Genomic DNA, 16,266 nt, shown 5'->3' with positions numbered 1-16,266 from the left:
ACTATGCCATCTCGCCCACCCACAGTCTTACTGGTGGGCATAGAACACTTCGGTCTTTGTCATTGTATCGCACTGGCTTAACCACTTGAGGACCAGGCCTCTCTTTTTCAGACTAGGTGTTTACATGTTTAAAACTTCTTCCTTTTTTTTTTATTTAATTTAATTTTATTTTTTTTACTAGAAAATTACTTAGAACCCCCAAACATTATATATTGTTTTTTTTTTTTTCAAACACCCTAGAGAATAAAATGGCTGTCATACTTTTTTTCACACCATATTTGCGCAGCGGTCTTACAAGCGCACTTTTTTTTTATTATTATTTATTTATTATTTTTTTGGAAAAAAAAATCACTTTTTTAAATAAGACAACAGTAAAATTAGCCCAATATTTTTTTTTTTTTATTGTGAAAGATAATGTTACGCCAAGTAAATTGATAACCAACATGTTGTGCTTCAAAATTGCGCCCGCTTGTGGAATGGCGTCAAACTTTTACCCTCAAATCTCCATAAGCGACATTTAAAAAAATTCTACAGGTTGCATGTCTTGCGTTAGAGGAGGTCTAGGGTTAGAATTGTTCTCACTCTACCTATCGCGGTGATACATCACATGTGTGGTTTTACTACCGTTTTCATATGCAGGCACTACTCAAGTATTCGTTCCCTTCTGAGCGGGAGCTCGTCGGGACGGGGTGTTTTAAAGAAAAAATGTTTTTCTTATTTATTTTATTTTTACATGGTTGTAAAATGACAGGTCCTCTTAAATATGAGATCTGGGGTCAAAGTCCTCAGATCTCATATTTGGACTTTAAATGCAATAAAAAAAAAAAAAAAAAAGTAATTTGAAAAAATGTTCCTTTTTTTAAGAGGTATGGGTGGAAGTGACGTTTTGACGTTGCTTCCGCCCTCCTATGGTATAGAGACGAGTGGGGGCCATCTTGGCCTCACCCGTCTCCATACCCAGCAACAAGAAGGACCCAATCGCCTCCGCCGCTACCGACGGCTCTGGTAAGCGGCGGGAGGGGGGTGGCACCTCTCCTGCCACCGATAACGGTGATCTCGCGGCGAACCTGCTGTGGAGACCACCATTATCGTAAACGGGACCTCCTCCTGTAAAGAGGGATATCTCGGTTGTGGCAGCAGCTGCTGCCATTACCGAGATATCCCTCTTCAAAGTACCGACGTATATGTACAGGAGGTGGTCCTTAAGTAGTTAAAGGACCACGGTTCTCTGTCCTGAAGGCTCTGGGAACCGGGTGGTCTGGCTACTAAGAGGGATACCTTAAGATTATATTTTATGCTCCACTTACCTGAGATCTGGAGGCATTTCGGCAGCTGGACCAGCTTTAGGTCTGGAGTTTCAAGTAGGCTCAAACTCATTGCAGGCCCTCGTAGGATCTTTCTTTTGAACTATAGTTCGTGTGTCAATAAGGGGTTTCCTTCCAAAAAAAAATTAGGGTTAAAATCTCTAGCAGTACTTGGGCAAGATGGTATTGGTTAACAATCGGACAAGCCTATATGTAGGGAGATCTCAGAGAAGCTGATGCTACTCCGCGCCAGATCTGTGCAGCGGCAACGTGATTCAGCTCTCCTACCTTTTACCTGACACTAGAGGCTGATCTTGTTGTCAGCAAAGGGATCAGGCTCTTTGGACACAGAGTCCTGTAAGCCGTAGTCCCACCCTAAGGGTACGTGCTCACTCATCTTCTCATAGGCTGCTGTCCTGAAAGACGATATGGGAATATTGGACTTACTTACTGGTAACGTCTTTTCCGGGAGTCTTTCAGGACAGCACCGTGTACCCAGCCTTATTGGTTTTTCCTTTTGGGTTCCTGACTCAGGAACCATCAAAAAAGTCCTTTAAAGAGGAAGTAAACCCTGATGAGTTTACTTCCTCTTTCATTCCCTGCAAAGCATAATGGACTACTATGCATCGCATAGTAGCCCATTATGTGTCACTTACCTGACACAGGAGCCAGCGAAGTCGCCGCTGTCCCCTGTAGTCCGCCGATTCCATCTTGTTGGTGGGGTCTCGCAGCTCCGCCGCTGTCATTCGGCAAAGCCGCGATGACGTCACTCCCGCGCATGTGCACTGGAGCCGACACGCGCGGCAGCTCCGTCGCTGAGAATGCCGTGCTCAGTGCGCCTGCGTGCCGCTGTCTACGGCGCATGCGCCGTAGACAGCGGTGCCCGTTTTCGGGCAAATATCTCCTAAACCATATAGGTTTAGGAGATATTGCTTGGACCTACGGGTGAGCCTTAATCTAGGCTTACCTGTAGGTCAAAGTGGTTTGTAAGGGTTTACAACCACTTTAAGGTGTATGATGTGTTCTTGTGTCTCCCCAGCTGGCCGGAGTTGCTCTTGAAGAACCGAGGAGCTGGCGGAGAACCATACCTTTTTTTTTTTTTTTTTTTTTAAATCTAGGCTGGGTGGTGTTTCCTAAGAAGGGAGGAGCCAAGGTCTCATAGGTTGCTGTCCTGAGACTCTCGGGAAAAACGTTACCAGTAAGTAACTCCAATTTTTAAGTCTTGCCATTTTCCCATCAACTCTAAGGTCCCTGTCCCTGCTGAAGAAAAGCATCCCCATAACATGATGCTTCCAATGCCATGTTTCACAATGGAGATGGTGTGTTCAGTGTGATGTGCAGTGTTAGTTTTCTGTCACACATGGCATTTTGCTTTTTAGGACAAGTTCAATATTGGTCTCATCTTACCAGAAGACCACCTTCCACATGTTTGCTGTGTCCTTCACATGGCTTTTTGCAAACTGTAAATGGACTTCTTATGGCTTTCTTTCAACAATGGCTTTCTTCTTGCCACTCTTCCATAAAGGCCAGATTTGTGGAGTGCACAACTAATGTTTGTCCTGTGGACAGTTTCTCCCACCTGAGCTGTGGATCTCTGCAGCCTCTCCAGAGTTACCATGGACCTCTTGGGTGCTTCTCTGATAAATGCTCCCCTTGCCTGGCCTGTCGGTTTAGGTGGACGGCCATGTCTTGGTAGGTTTGCAGTTGTGCCATTCTCTTTCCGTTTTTGGATGATGGATTAAACAGTGCTTCACGAGATGTTCAAAGTTTGGGATCATTTTTTACAACCTAACCCTGCTTTAAACTTCTCCACAACTTTATCCCTGCCTTGTCTGGTGCGTTCTTTGGCCTTCATGATGCTGTTTGTTCACTAAGGTTCTTTAACAAACCTCTGAGGACTTCACAGAACAGCTGTATTTATACTGAGATTAAATTACACACAGGTGGATGCTATTTACTAATTGGGTGACCTCCTGAAGGCAATTATTTCCACTATATTTAAGTTTGTGTGTGTGTGTGTGTGTGTGTGTGTGTGTGTGTGTGTGTGTGTGTGTGTGTGTGTGTATCAGAGTAAATGGGCTGAATACAGATGCACGCCAAACTTTTCAGATACATTTATTTTTTTTATAAATATCATTGTCCTTCCAATTTACTATTATGTGCCAGTTTGTGTTGGTCTATCACATAAAATCCCAAGAAATACATTTACATTTTTAGCTGTAACCTGACAAAGTGTGGAAAATTTCAAGGGGTATGAACACTTTTTCAAGGCACTGTATATGTCTGTGTGCATAACATCTCCTATTCTAGATATGGAAAAATGCTTTGTTAATCACTTGCATTTTTATTTTTATTTTTTATATAAAGGGAAAGGCTAAATGACCAAAATGTATTCCCTTTTGTAATCAAGCATATCAAATAAAAAAAAAAAAAAAAAAAAAAAAAAAAAAAAAAGCTAAAACAATACGAACAACTCAACATGACCCCTTCTTGGAAAGCATATAGCCCAAGGTGATTTTTTTTTTTTTTTTTTTTTTTTTACACGATTTTTGGAAATGAAAAAAACATACTGGTATTGAGGTAGTTTAAAACATGGAGCGTGGTAATGGTGCTCTAGATGCATGTAAAGATCATACAAAGAAGGAGGGGGTAGTGAAGGGGTTAATTATCAGGTCAAATGGCGAGGCAACATGAAATGTACAGGAGAGGAGGGGAATGAAAAGGTAAAAAAACAAACCCAAAATTGTGATCTGCTGCTGGTTCCTTTTACTTGTTAAATTTTCATTGATTGATTGGCACTTCCACCTGTAGCGCTACCCCCGGAAAAGAGCCTCTTAAAGTGTAACTCCACTTTTGTTGAGGTGGGGGGGAACATTCCCCTCTGGGTGATCTATGTACATTATAATGAACTTTGTTGCAGATTCCTACTTGGAGTGGTTTCACGATGAACTGTCAGGTGTCCTGCTGCAGAACACTAATGAGGAAATCTGCTGGGCCTGCATCCCTTTAGATGTGTTCCTATTGAAAGTATCTCTCCAAAAATGACATTTTTGTTGCAGGGGATGCCTGAAATCCGACTTGTATCCTAGTGCAGACTTCTGGGGAAAATGGTAAGCCAATCACACAAGCAGGAAATTGTGCTTCTGGGGAGTGGTACAGAACACCTCCAGGTAGCTATATTGCAATGCATTCTCAGAAAATTAAGCCCCTTTCACACTGGGTGGGAGCATCGTCGGCAGTAAAAACTGTGCTGTTTTAGCAGCGGTATTCGGCCGCTAGTGGGCGGTTTTACCCCCCCCCCTGCTAGCAGCCAAGAAAGGGTTAAAACCACTGCAAAGCACTTCTGCAGCAGCACTTTGCCGGCGGTATAGCCATGCTGCCCCATTGATTTCAATATATATATATATATATATATATATATATATATATATACACACACACCGCTCCTTCACCGCTCCAAAGATGCTGCTAGCAGGACAAAAGTGGAGTTACCCTTTAAGTATATTTGGTTCTGTACTCTGCCTCTCAACCCCAAGAAAAGTCTCGGCTCCTCTGGCACACTTAGTAGGAATAGTAGTGCAACAACACCAATGAAAGACCCTGTGAAATGGTAACAGACAATAGAAGTACGGTATATTTCAAGTAAATTAACTGGAGTAACGACTGAGGATCAAGAGCAATATAACCCCATATTTACTGTCGGGCTGCTTTCAGGGGATTTCTCAATGGCGAATAACCCCAAGAGCAGAGGCAAACACTTTAATAACAACCGATCACAAATGGCAAACTTTATACCGGATTGGTCACCTATTCACTTAGGTTTGGCTCTGAGTCCACGCATTAGGAGAGCAGAGGCATGACCCTCACTTATGTCAGACCTCTCTTCTGTCCCCTGACACTACAGCCCCACAAACTATAAAAACTGCACTTAGTTCAGTGGCCGATTGCCTAACTACAAAGACAGACTAGCCCTGGGTATGTGTTCGTGTTTTTATGGCCACCAGTTTATGCAGCCCCTGTGCCTCAGTCCCTTTTTGAAGAAGGCCTTGAGTCTTCGGCTAGCCTCTTTAGTTGGTGAACTTGTGTCCCATTTGGCAGAGTGTATGTTGGCAGTCTGAATAACAGGACAGATTTTAAGATTTTTTTAACAGGGCATCAGTGTGACCCAGGTTCTGGCAAGTATGGGAAAAGTAATAACGCTGTCTGCATGCAGTGTCTTTGTTTCCTGTAAATGGGCAAGTGCCCGCTCATCAATCCTGTGATCAAGGCCCAAGCGAAACGTCCTGGAACAGGCAGACTTTTCAGGTAGCACAACTGGCTGCCTCACAACTGGACGCTTCACACCGTTGGTGCAGGTGTGCATGCATATTCACCTGGGATCCCCCTCTTAAGCAGGATGCCCCCCCCCCCCCCCCAACCAGCCATGGATGCCTGGCAGGAATGGTACACCAACCTGGGAGGCAAAACCTTTCCCCCAGGTCCAGTCTTCTCCTCCTCTGCCTCATGGCGTCTAACTCCTCAGGCAGACAAAATGGATTCCTTACTATTTTCCTCTCCCAAAGTATGCTGGAATCCGTAGTTCTGCTCCAGGGATTTACAATGGGGCTGTTTTGTGTTGGACTACATGTCCCACAATGCGCTGCTGCAGCAGTTCTGGTTGGGTCTCCTCCTGCCAATAGGAACACAGAGGGTGCAGAACGGGCGGCTACATATGCAAGCACTGCTCTCGTACACTGCGAAGAGGAGGAGATGGAGTGGGAGAAATTCCCGCACAGGAGCGGACAGGCTGTCTCTCCCTTCTCAGGAGAGCCTGTATCAATCCTGGCGGCCAGAGAGAGAGAGATGCGGGGCACCCGCTAAACACAGGAAGGGGAGGGCTCCCGGATGTAAACTGTAATACTGTTTACATTTTGCCACTGCTGTGATTGATTACAAGGTTACAGAAACTGCATGATCTGTGCGATGGCTTGGATCGGTCATCAATGTGTGCACTGGCCACCCATGTGTGTTTTCTGGTGCATCCTTTACTACTGTGCCTCTACGTTTAAAGAACAACAATGTTCATTTCTAATATGCGGTTTATAAAGTGGGTAGAGTGAAGAAACACAATGTTTTTTATCTCCTTATAATTCAAAGGTCAGTTACCACGGTTAGACGCACTCTGAAGCAATATCGGACATCACTTAGCGTAGAATTCACTTTGGAATCAACTGTACGAATTATTATGCATTTTAAAAATTTACCATATTAGGAATTGTATATTAAAACTGCACATTTATCTGCTTGCTCTCTTATATGTACAGTGGTGTGAAAAAGTGTTTGCCCCCTTCCTCATTTCCTGTTCCTTTGCATGTTTGTCACACTTAAGTGTTTCGGAACATCAAACCAATTTAAACAATAGTCAAGGACAACACAAGTAAACACAAAATGCAATTTGTAAATGAAGGTGTTTATTATTAAAGGTGAAAAAAAATCCAAACCATCATGGCCCTGTGTGAAAAAGTGATTGCCCCCCTTGTTAAAACATACTATAACTGTGGTTGTCCACACCTGAGTTCAATTTCTCTAGCCACACCCAGGCCTGATTATTGCCACACCTGTTCACAATCAAGGCATCACTTAAATAGGAGCTGCTTGACACAGTAAGGTCCACCAGAAGATCCTTAAAAGCTACACATCATGCCGAGACCCAAAGAAATTCAGGAACAATTGAGAAAGAAAGTAATTGAGACCTATCAGTCTGGAAAGGGTTATAAAGCCATTTCCAAAGCTTTGGGAATCCAGCGAACCACAGCGAGAGCCATTATCCACAAATGGCGAAGACATGGAACAGTGGTGAACCTTCCCAGGAGTGGCCGGCCGCCCAAAATTACCCCAAGAGCGCAGCGACGGCTCATCCAAGAGGTCACAAAAGACCCCACAACAACGTCCAAGGAACTGCAGGCCTCACTTGCCTCAGTTAAGGTCAGCGTTCATGCCTCCACCATCAGGAAAAGACTGGGCAAAAATGGCCTGCATGGCAGAGTTCCAAGGAGAAAACCACTGCTGAGCAAAAAGAACATCAAAGCTCGTCTCAATTTCTCCACAACACATCTTGATGATCCCCAAGACTTTTGGGACAACATTCTGTGGACCGATGAGACAAAAGTGGAACTCTTTGGAAGGTGTGTGTCCAACTATATCTGGCGTAGAAGGAACACTGCATTTCATAAAAAGAACATTATACCAACAGTAAAATATGGTGGTGGTAGTGTGGTGATCTGGGGCTGTTTTGCTGCTTCAGGACCTGGAAGACTTGCCGTGATAAAAGGAACTATGAATTCTGCTGTCTACCAAGAGATCCTGAAGGAGAATGTCCGACCATCTGTTCGTGTACTCAAGCTGAAACGAACTTGGGTTCTGCAGCAGGACAATGATCCTAAACACACCAGCAAGTCCACCACCGAATGGCTGAAGAAAAACAAAATGAAGACTTTGGAGTGGCCTAGCCAAAGTCCTGACCTGAATCCTATTGAGATGTTGTGGTATGACCTTAAAAAGGCCGTTCATGCTCAAACCCTCTAATGTAACTGAATTAGGACAATTCTGCAAAGATGAGTGGGCCAAAATTCCTCCAGGACGCTGTAAAAGCCTCATTGCACGTTATCGCAAACGCTTGGTTGCAGTTGTTGCTGCTAAGGGTGGCCCAACCAGTTATTAGGTTTAGGGGGCAATCCCTTTTTCACACAGGGCCATGATGATGGTTTGGATTTTTTTTTCACCTTTTAATAATAAACACCTTCATTTACAAATTGCATTTTGTGTTGTCCTTGACTATTGTTTAAATTGGTTTGATGTTCCGGAACACTTAAGTGTGACAAACATGCAAAGGAACAGGAAATGAGGAAGGGGGCAAACACTTTTTCACACCACTGTATATATATTTTTTTTTCTTCCAGTTTTTACAAAAGGTGCATATTTCAAAATGCTAAAAAATTGATTTTGCATGTTTTTAAAGAAGGCATTCACTGTGTCTATATAATCGTACTGCAACCGTATACTGACATTGATGTGGTAAATTATTATTATTATTATTATTATTATTTTTTTTTTTTTCTGGTGAAACTAATGTGAACTATGTTGTAATTTTGAAGGACTGTTCATGAAGTATGACTACGCCAGTATAGGAGAAATTGGTATGTATCAAGTAAATTTTATAAATTGCGTACCCTAGGGCTTGGCCCATGGCTAAAATGGGGGACTAAAAGAACACTGGGCATCGGTCCCCTTCTGTCCTAAATGCCCAGATGAAAATTTTGACTTCTCCACATCCATTTCCAGCTTCAGTGTTAGAACCTTTAAGCCAACCTAACAGTGCAGGCAACATCCTAGCATGTCCATAGACTTCTCTCCCTCTCCTAGGCTTTTGTGCATCCTATCTTTGTCTTGATCCTGGCACAGCTTCCTCCATATTCAGGCAGGACAGCCTTCGGGGACCACTTCCGGCCTGTCTTCACACCCAGAGCACATGGTTGGCCCTATACAGAGTTTGGGCCTAAGAGATCCGGTCACCTCATCTGCACGTCCCCAGGCCTTGGTCTACCCCCCAGCATGCACCGGTGGCCATGAGCCTCCTGCTGGGCTGGCTAGAGAAAAATAAACCTTCAAAGCATAATTTTGTTGTGGAATCTCAAAACTATTGCTAGTAGTACCAGTGACGCCTGCTGGCAGCAGTGAAAAATACACAGCTCCACTGAGTTTAAGTAAAAATCAAGTGAAGAACCAAGCTACAAGATCATTCTGGGCTGATTACAACCCAACATGACTAACTTCAGGTAGTAATCCCTGTTGGGTGCAACAATTGTGTGTGTGTGTGTGTGTGTGTGTGTCCCCAATCCACCAACTTTGCTTCGTGTATGCTTTTTCATATCCTTTTTCCACATGCTCTGCCCCCTGAGCCTTAAGGCCACTTTCACACTTAATCGGTGGGCGCATTAGCGGTAAAGCACCGCTGTTTTAGCGACTATTTTTTGGCCACTGGCGTGGAGCTTTTAACCCCCCGCTAGCAGACGATAAAGGTTTAAAAGCACTGCTGCAGAAGCGTTTTGCAGGCATGTTGGCAGCTCTGGCCATGGATTTCAATGGCAGGGGTGTTTTAAGATAAATATTTTAATGAAAATTTGTTTTGTTTTCTCTGTTTGCACAGGGGAGATTTTCTAAAATGTCCTGTCCCAGTGAGTGGGCAATTCTACGCCCTAAAAAATGAACTTTAATAAGCTGAAGGCATAAATGTGGGATACGTAAATTGCCTTTCCTGCTTCCCTCTCTATTGAATGCTGCATCAGTGCTGAGACGTCTTCTATGAAGTCAGGAGGCAAACAAACACTTCTGGAAGTCCTGGCTCACCTGGGTCCATTGCAGCTCTGCTGGTTCCTCCCTCTGACCTCCACCGTTTACAGGAGACAATGGTGATGTGACGGTCAGCAGGAGCCACCAGTGAGAGTTGTGGGGGAAGCAGGAGGTCATCACTCCTGGAAACTTCCACTTCTCTGTGGACCTTAACAGAAAACTTCTCTTGAGTGGTATTCAGTGATGCGGCAGTAGGAAAGGTAAGTATTCACATTTTATTACAGGTATAGCTTGCTTTCCAAAGTTTACTAAAGCAATATATTTAAAAGGGGGAATTTTATAAACTTTTTTTTTATTTTATTTTTATTTTTTTCTCCCTCATGGTATAGTGTTAATGGTAATAATGTGAGATGTTTTGTGTTTGTAGATTATATTGCCTTTCATGCCATGGCTCGGGAACTTCGTGTCTTTACCACTTTAGCAGAGCAGAAGAAAAGAGTCCAGGAAATAACTGGCAATACAAGAAACATCCTTTCCTATAAAGACACTGCCATGGCTGTGCTGGGCCAACGCTCAACTGTGTGCCAAAGGTATCTCATTGGATTTGCAGAAAAGTGGCTTTTTTATTATTTTTATTTTTTTAACATTCTGGTTGTGAATTGTGCAAAAAAAAACAGCTCTTGGGTCTCTCAAATACTTTATTCCTTCAGTTTACAAACCCTGTTTAAAGTTCAACTCCAGGCTAAAAAAATACGAATATGTTACACTTGCTCTTAACTATTCAACTATTTCTAATATCAAAAATATTCATTAACCACTTTCAGACCGGACCATTTTGCTGGTAAATGACCAGAGGTCTTTTTACACTTTGGCACTGCGCTGCTTTAACTGGTAATTGCGCGGTCATGCAATGTTGTACCCAAACAAAATTTGCGTCCTTTTCTTCCCACAAATAGAGCTTTCTTTTGATGGTATTTGATTGCCTCTGCGATTTTTATTTTTTGCGATATAAACGTAAAAAGACCGCAAATTTTGAAAAAAAATGATATTTTCTACTTTTTGTTATTAGAAAAATCCAATAAACTCAATTTTAGTCATACATTTAGGACAAAATGTATTCAGCCACATGTCTTTGGTAAAAAAAAAGTCAATAATTGTATATTTATTGGTTTGCGCAAAAGTTGTCACATCTACAAACTAAGGTACGTTTTCTGGAATTTACGCAGCTTTTAGTTTACGACTGCCTATCTCATTTCTTGAGGTGCTAAAATGACAGGGCAGTACAAAACCCCCCCAAATGACCCCATTTTGGAAAGTAGACCCCCTAAGGAAATTGATAAGAGGCATGTTGAGCCCATTGAATATTTTATTTTTTTGCCTCAAGCGATTGAATAATGACAAAAAAAAAATTTTTTTTTTTTTTTTACACAAAGTTGTCACTAAATGATATATTGCTCACACATGCTATGGGCGTATGTGAAATGACACCCCAAAATAAATTCTGCTGCTTCTCCTGAGTACGGGGATACCACATATGTGGGACTTTTTGGGAGCCTAGCCGCGTACAGGGCCCCGAAAACCAAGCACCGCCTTCAGGCTTTCTAAGGGCGTAAATTTTTGATTTCACGCCTCACTACCTATTACAGTTTTGAAGGCCATAAAATGCCAAGATGGCACAAAACCCCCACAAATGACCCCATTTTAGAAAGTAGACACCCCAAGCTATTTGCTGAGAGGCATGTTGAGTCCATGGAATATTTTATATTTTGCCACAAGTTGCGGGAAAATTACAAACTTTTTTTTTTTTTTTTTTTTTTCACAAAGTTGTCACTAAATGATATATTGCTCATGCATGCCATGGGCATATGTGAAATGACACCCCAAAATAAATTCTGCTGCTTCTCCTGAGTACGGGGATACCACATATGTGGGACTTTTTGGGAGCCTAGCCGCGTACGGGGCCCCGAAAACCAAGCACCGCCTTCAGGCTTTCTAAGGGCGTAATTTTTTGAGTTCACTTCTCACTACCTATTACAGTTTTGAAGGCCATAAAATGCCAAGATGGCACAAAACCCCCACAAATGACCCCATTTTAGAAAGTAGACACCCCAAGCTATTTGCTGAGAGGCATGTTGAGTCCATGGAATATTTTATATTTTGCCACAAGTTGCGGGAAAATTACAAACTTTTTTTTTTTTTCACAAAGTTGTCACTAAATGATATATTGCTCACGCATGCCATGGGCATATGTGAAATGACACCCCAAAATAAATTCTGCTGCTTCTCCTGAGTACGGGGATACCACATATGTGGGACTTTTTGGGAGCCTAGCCGCGTACGGGGCCCCAAAAACCAAGCACCGCCTTCAGGCTTTCTAAGGGCGTTACAGTTTTGAAGGCCATAAAATGCCAAGATGGCACAAACCCCCCCCCCAAATGACCCCATTTTAGAAAGTAGACACCCCTAAATTTAGGGGTACACTAGTGAGACTAGGTAATAAATGGCGGGTGCCCTGAAACTATAAAAAAATAACTAACCAACCAGCGTCACCTGTAACAGTTATATGGTGATCACTGGTGAAAGGGTTAACTAGGGGGCAATCAGGGGGCTTTATGCGGTAGTATATGGGGGTCCCTGGCGCTATAAAAAGCTGCGGCGAACCTAAATACCTACCTGCCTAACTAGCGTCACCTGTGACACTAATACAGCGATCAGAAAAACGATCGCTTATTAGGCTGGGTTCACACTGGAGCGATGCGGGAACGCCACGAATGCGCGGCGGGTTCCCGCATCGCATGCCTCCCGGCGGCAGTTCACACTGCCCTATGCGAACTGCTGGGAGTGTCAGTGAAATGTTAATGACACCCCCAGATCAGTTCGCATATCGCAGTGCGATCTGCAAACTTGGATCGCATGGTGTGAACACCCATGCGATCCGATTCTGCTGCGGACCAAAAAAAGGGTCCCGTGCGAGTTTGCGGCGGGTGCGGCGGGTGCGACACGAATTCAGCCATACTATCTGTATAGCTGAACTCGAATCGCACAGAGATCGGATGTGATTTGCACTGCAGTGCGGTGCGAATCACATCCGTTCTCATAAACCGCTGCAATGTGAACCCAGCCTTAGTGACACTGGCGACGGGGGGTGATCACGGGGTTAAACCTTTATTGGGGGGGTTAGGGGGGTACCTTAGAACTAAAGGGGGCTAACCCTAACTGCCCTAACAGTTATTAGTCACAAATGACACCTGCCGGGTGATCAGGGGGTTAAACCTTTATTAGGTAATAAATGGCGGGTGCCCTGAAACTATAAAAAAATAACTAACCAACCAGCGTCACCTGTAACAGTTATATGGTGATCACTGGTGAAAGGGTTAACTAGGGGGCAATCAGGGGGCTTTATGCGGTAGTATATGGGGGTCCCTAGCGCTATAAAAAGCTGCGGCGAACCTAAATACCTACCTGCCTAACTAGCGTCACCTGTGACACTAATACGGCGATCAGAAAAATGATCGCTTATTAGGCTGGGTTCACACTGGAGCGATGCGGAAACGCCGCGAATCCGCGGCGGGTTCCCGCATCGCATGCCTCCCGGCGGCAGTTCACACTGCCCTATGCGAACTGCTGGGAGTGTCAGTGAAATGTTACTGACACCCCCAGATCAGTTCGCATATCGCAGTGCGATCTGCAAACTCGGATCGCATGGTGTGAACACCCATGCGATCCGATTCTGCTGCGGGCCAAAAAAAGGGTCCCGTGCGAATTTGCGGCGGGTGCGGCGGGTGTGGCGGGTGCGGCGGGTGCGGCGAATGGCTGAACTCGAATCGCACAGAGATCGGATGTGATTTGCACTGCAGTGCGGTGCGAATCACATTCGTTCTCATAAACCGCTGCAATGTGAACCCAGCCTTAGTGACACTGGCGACGGGGGGTGATCACGGGGTTAAACCTTTATTGGGGGGGTTAGGGGGGTACATTAGAACTAAAGGGGGCTAACCCTAACTGCCCTAACAGTTATTACAGTCACAAATGACACCAATGCAAAAAAAAAAAAAAAAAAAATGACATTGGTGTCACTGTGACTGGGGGGCAGGGGTAATTGGGGGGGTGATCGGGGGGTAAAGGGGGGGTGTGAGTGTGCCTGGCATGTTCTACTGTGTGTGGGATGTGTTGGTGCAACTCACTGATCCGCTCTCCTCCGTGTCGGAACGAAAAATACCGACACGGAGGAGAGAATACATCACTTCCTCTCCTGTGTTTACATTACAGGAGAGGAAGTGATGTCACCGGGGATTTCCATTCGTCGGGAGCGATCGCGAGGGGGTGGCCATGAATGAATGGCCGTCCCCTCGTCCGGGATCGCTCCCGAACGAAAACCGACCGCCGCAGGCACCGGGCGGGGGCCCGATCGGGCCCCCGACCCGCGGGAGGCTAATCACGTACATGTACGTGCTTATGCCTGCCCGTGCCATTCTGCCGACGTACATCGGCGTGAGGCGGTCGGCAAGTGGTTAAGATACCCTCATTCACTTATCTGAATCCATGAGCGCATCTGTTGTAATATGAGTAGAGAAAGAAGCACTAATCGCTGGATATTGGTACACACAGTCCATAGGTGCAACCTCTTGCAAAATAATTCAGTATTCAGTCCACAGGGCTCAAGGGGAAAACGGGCCCTCTCCTCTCCACTCACAGATCAATCCCCCCACTGGGGGGGAGAAAAAAAATGGTTTCCTCAGGGCTCCAGACTATTTAACATCAGCCCTGCCACCATGTGGGCGCACATCCCCAGGGATAAGTTGAGCCCTGTTTTAATATTTAGGCTAGACATGGATTTTCCATCCCTAAACTGTAAACCTTTCTTCCAGAAGCAAGGGGAAGTAATCCAACTGTCATCCCGTGAAGCTCTAAACGGACCAAACAATTGCTGCTCCTGTGATTACAGCAGAAACCAAAGAGGAAATTGACTGTACCTTGCTAGGAGGACACTATATTAGCATTGTGTTTAAAATGATAGCACTCCAAATAAGATCTGTTTTTAAGCTCTCCAGGGTGTAGCTGAATTGTGCTTTATAGACCTCATTCACACAAGGCATACAATACCAAATTTTGGATGTGGTAAAAAAAAAGCATATGCATGCCTGTTTTTAGCTAAATACTGTATAATAAAAAATTAATAAAAAATACAGCAAAATGTATGGACGGCATCTTAAGGCTTTAAGAAGAATGAAAAACATGAGAACATGGCTACACACGGTAAACTGTTATGATGCTGGGCTGCACATCTGCTGACTGAGGCCAAGAACTCTGAACTGCCACTTTGCGGGGGTGTACACACTCTATATTGTCAAATGTATTGGGACACCTGCCTTTACAAGCACATAAACTTTATTGGCATCACAGTGTTGGCCCACCCTTTGCAGCTATAACAGCTTCAGTTGTTCTGGGAAGGCTGTCCACAAGGTTTAGGAGTGTCTATGGGAATGTTTGACCATTTTTCCAAAAGCACATTTGTGAGGTTAGTCACTGATGTGGAATAGAAGGCCTGTCTCTGCTGTAATTCATCCCAAATGTGTTCTATTGGGTTGAGGTGCAGGCCAGTCAAGTTCCTCCACCCCAAACTTGCTCATCCATGGCTTTATGGACCTTGCTTTGTACTCTGGTGTGTTTTCTTCTTGGAACAGGAAGGGGCCATCACCAAACCATCCTCCACCAAATTATTTGGAGGGGTGGACAAATACTTTTGTCAATATAGTGTGGAGGGACTTGCCTGGCCTGCACTGCTAGGAGGCCGCCTCCTTTTATCTGTTGAAGGTGGGATGAAAAATAGCAATTGCATTCTAATAAGCATTAATGTATTTGGTTGATTTACATTTAAAGACTGGGTACTGATGGCATTTCTTCTTAAAGGATGACGCACAATGGAGATGATGGTGACTTTGATAAAAAATCTTGCTGGCTGGACTGTACCCACACTTCTTACCTTGGTTATCTGGAATTTTCTGCACATTCTCCTCTTCAGTCTCCAATTACACCAATTCCTCCCCCTCCCCCACCGTCACCTGCTGATATGTGTCCAGGGGAGAAGGCTGCGAGTTATCCAGCAGCATGACTGTTCTCTCGCTGGGATAAAAAAAAATTATACTTGCATAGTAAAATGTTTACTGTACTAAATTTGCAACAGTGTAATAAACTTTTCATAAAAAATACATTTTGCAATTGTTTACATTCTTGATTATCAATTAGCAGCAAGTGGCACCATCCTCCCTGCTGGCGTGCTTTGTGTGTGTGTGTGTGTGTGTGTGTGTGTGTGTGTGGTGGTGGTTTTTATTTTATTTTACTGGCTTTTATCCATTCAACAAAAAAGCTATGGATGAAAAACAAATGGTAAATGACAAATGGTCAGTTTTTCATCCATTTTTGCGTTGGTAGTGGATGTAAAAAAAACAAAAAACAAAAAACAAAAAAAAAAAAACAACTGATAAACACTGAATACTTCATCCTTTTTGACGTGACTGAACTGCCACGACTTAAAAGCCGTGCAATTTTTGCTGCGATTTCAGGGAATGCCTGTGTAAACTTGAGGTCTATGGACCTCAACTCGCATGAAAGTCAGACCAAAGTAGTACAGGGA

General features: G+C 44.0%; 1 protein-coding gene across 2 annotated transcripts in view; it reads left to right on the top strand.

The window, feature by feature from the left end:
• The window catches only part of LOC143927031 (allograft inflammatory factor 1-like), a 30,308-nt gene extending 14,467 nt beyond the window's left edge, over positions 1-15,841 (top strand). For both annotated transcript variants that reach the window (XM_077451012.1, XM_077451013.1), the window contains exons 4-6: positions 8,438-8,479; positions 10,060-10,222; positions 15,543-15,841. In XM_077451012.1, coding sequence (XP_077307138.1) covers positions 8,438-8,479; positions 10,060-10,222; positions 15,543-15,744 — 407 coding nt within the window. In that variant the 3' untranslated portion in view covers positions 15,745-15,841. The remainder of the gene's footprint in view (positions 1-8,437; positions 8,480-10,059; positions 10,223-15,542) is intronic.
• The last annotated feature ends 425 nt before the right edge of the window (positions 15,842-16,266 follow it).

This window comes from Lithobates pipiens, unplaced genomic scaffold (assembly GCF_037356315.1).
Source record: "Lithobates pipiens isolate NorthernLeopardFrog02 unplaced genomic scaffold, aLitPip1_a1.2 Scaffold_23, whole genome shotgun sequence".
NCBI classification, from domain to species: Eukaryota; Metazoa; Chordata; class Amphibia; order Anura; family Ranidae; genus Lithobates; species Lithobates pipiens.
The sequence above is the reverse complement of the archived record's forward strand: the minus strand, read 5'-3'. Positions and strand labels throughout refer to the sequence as shown.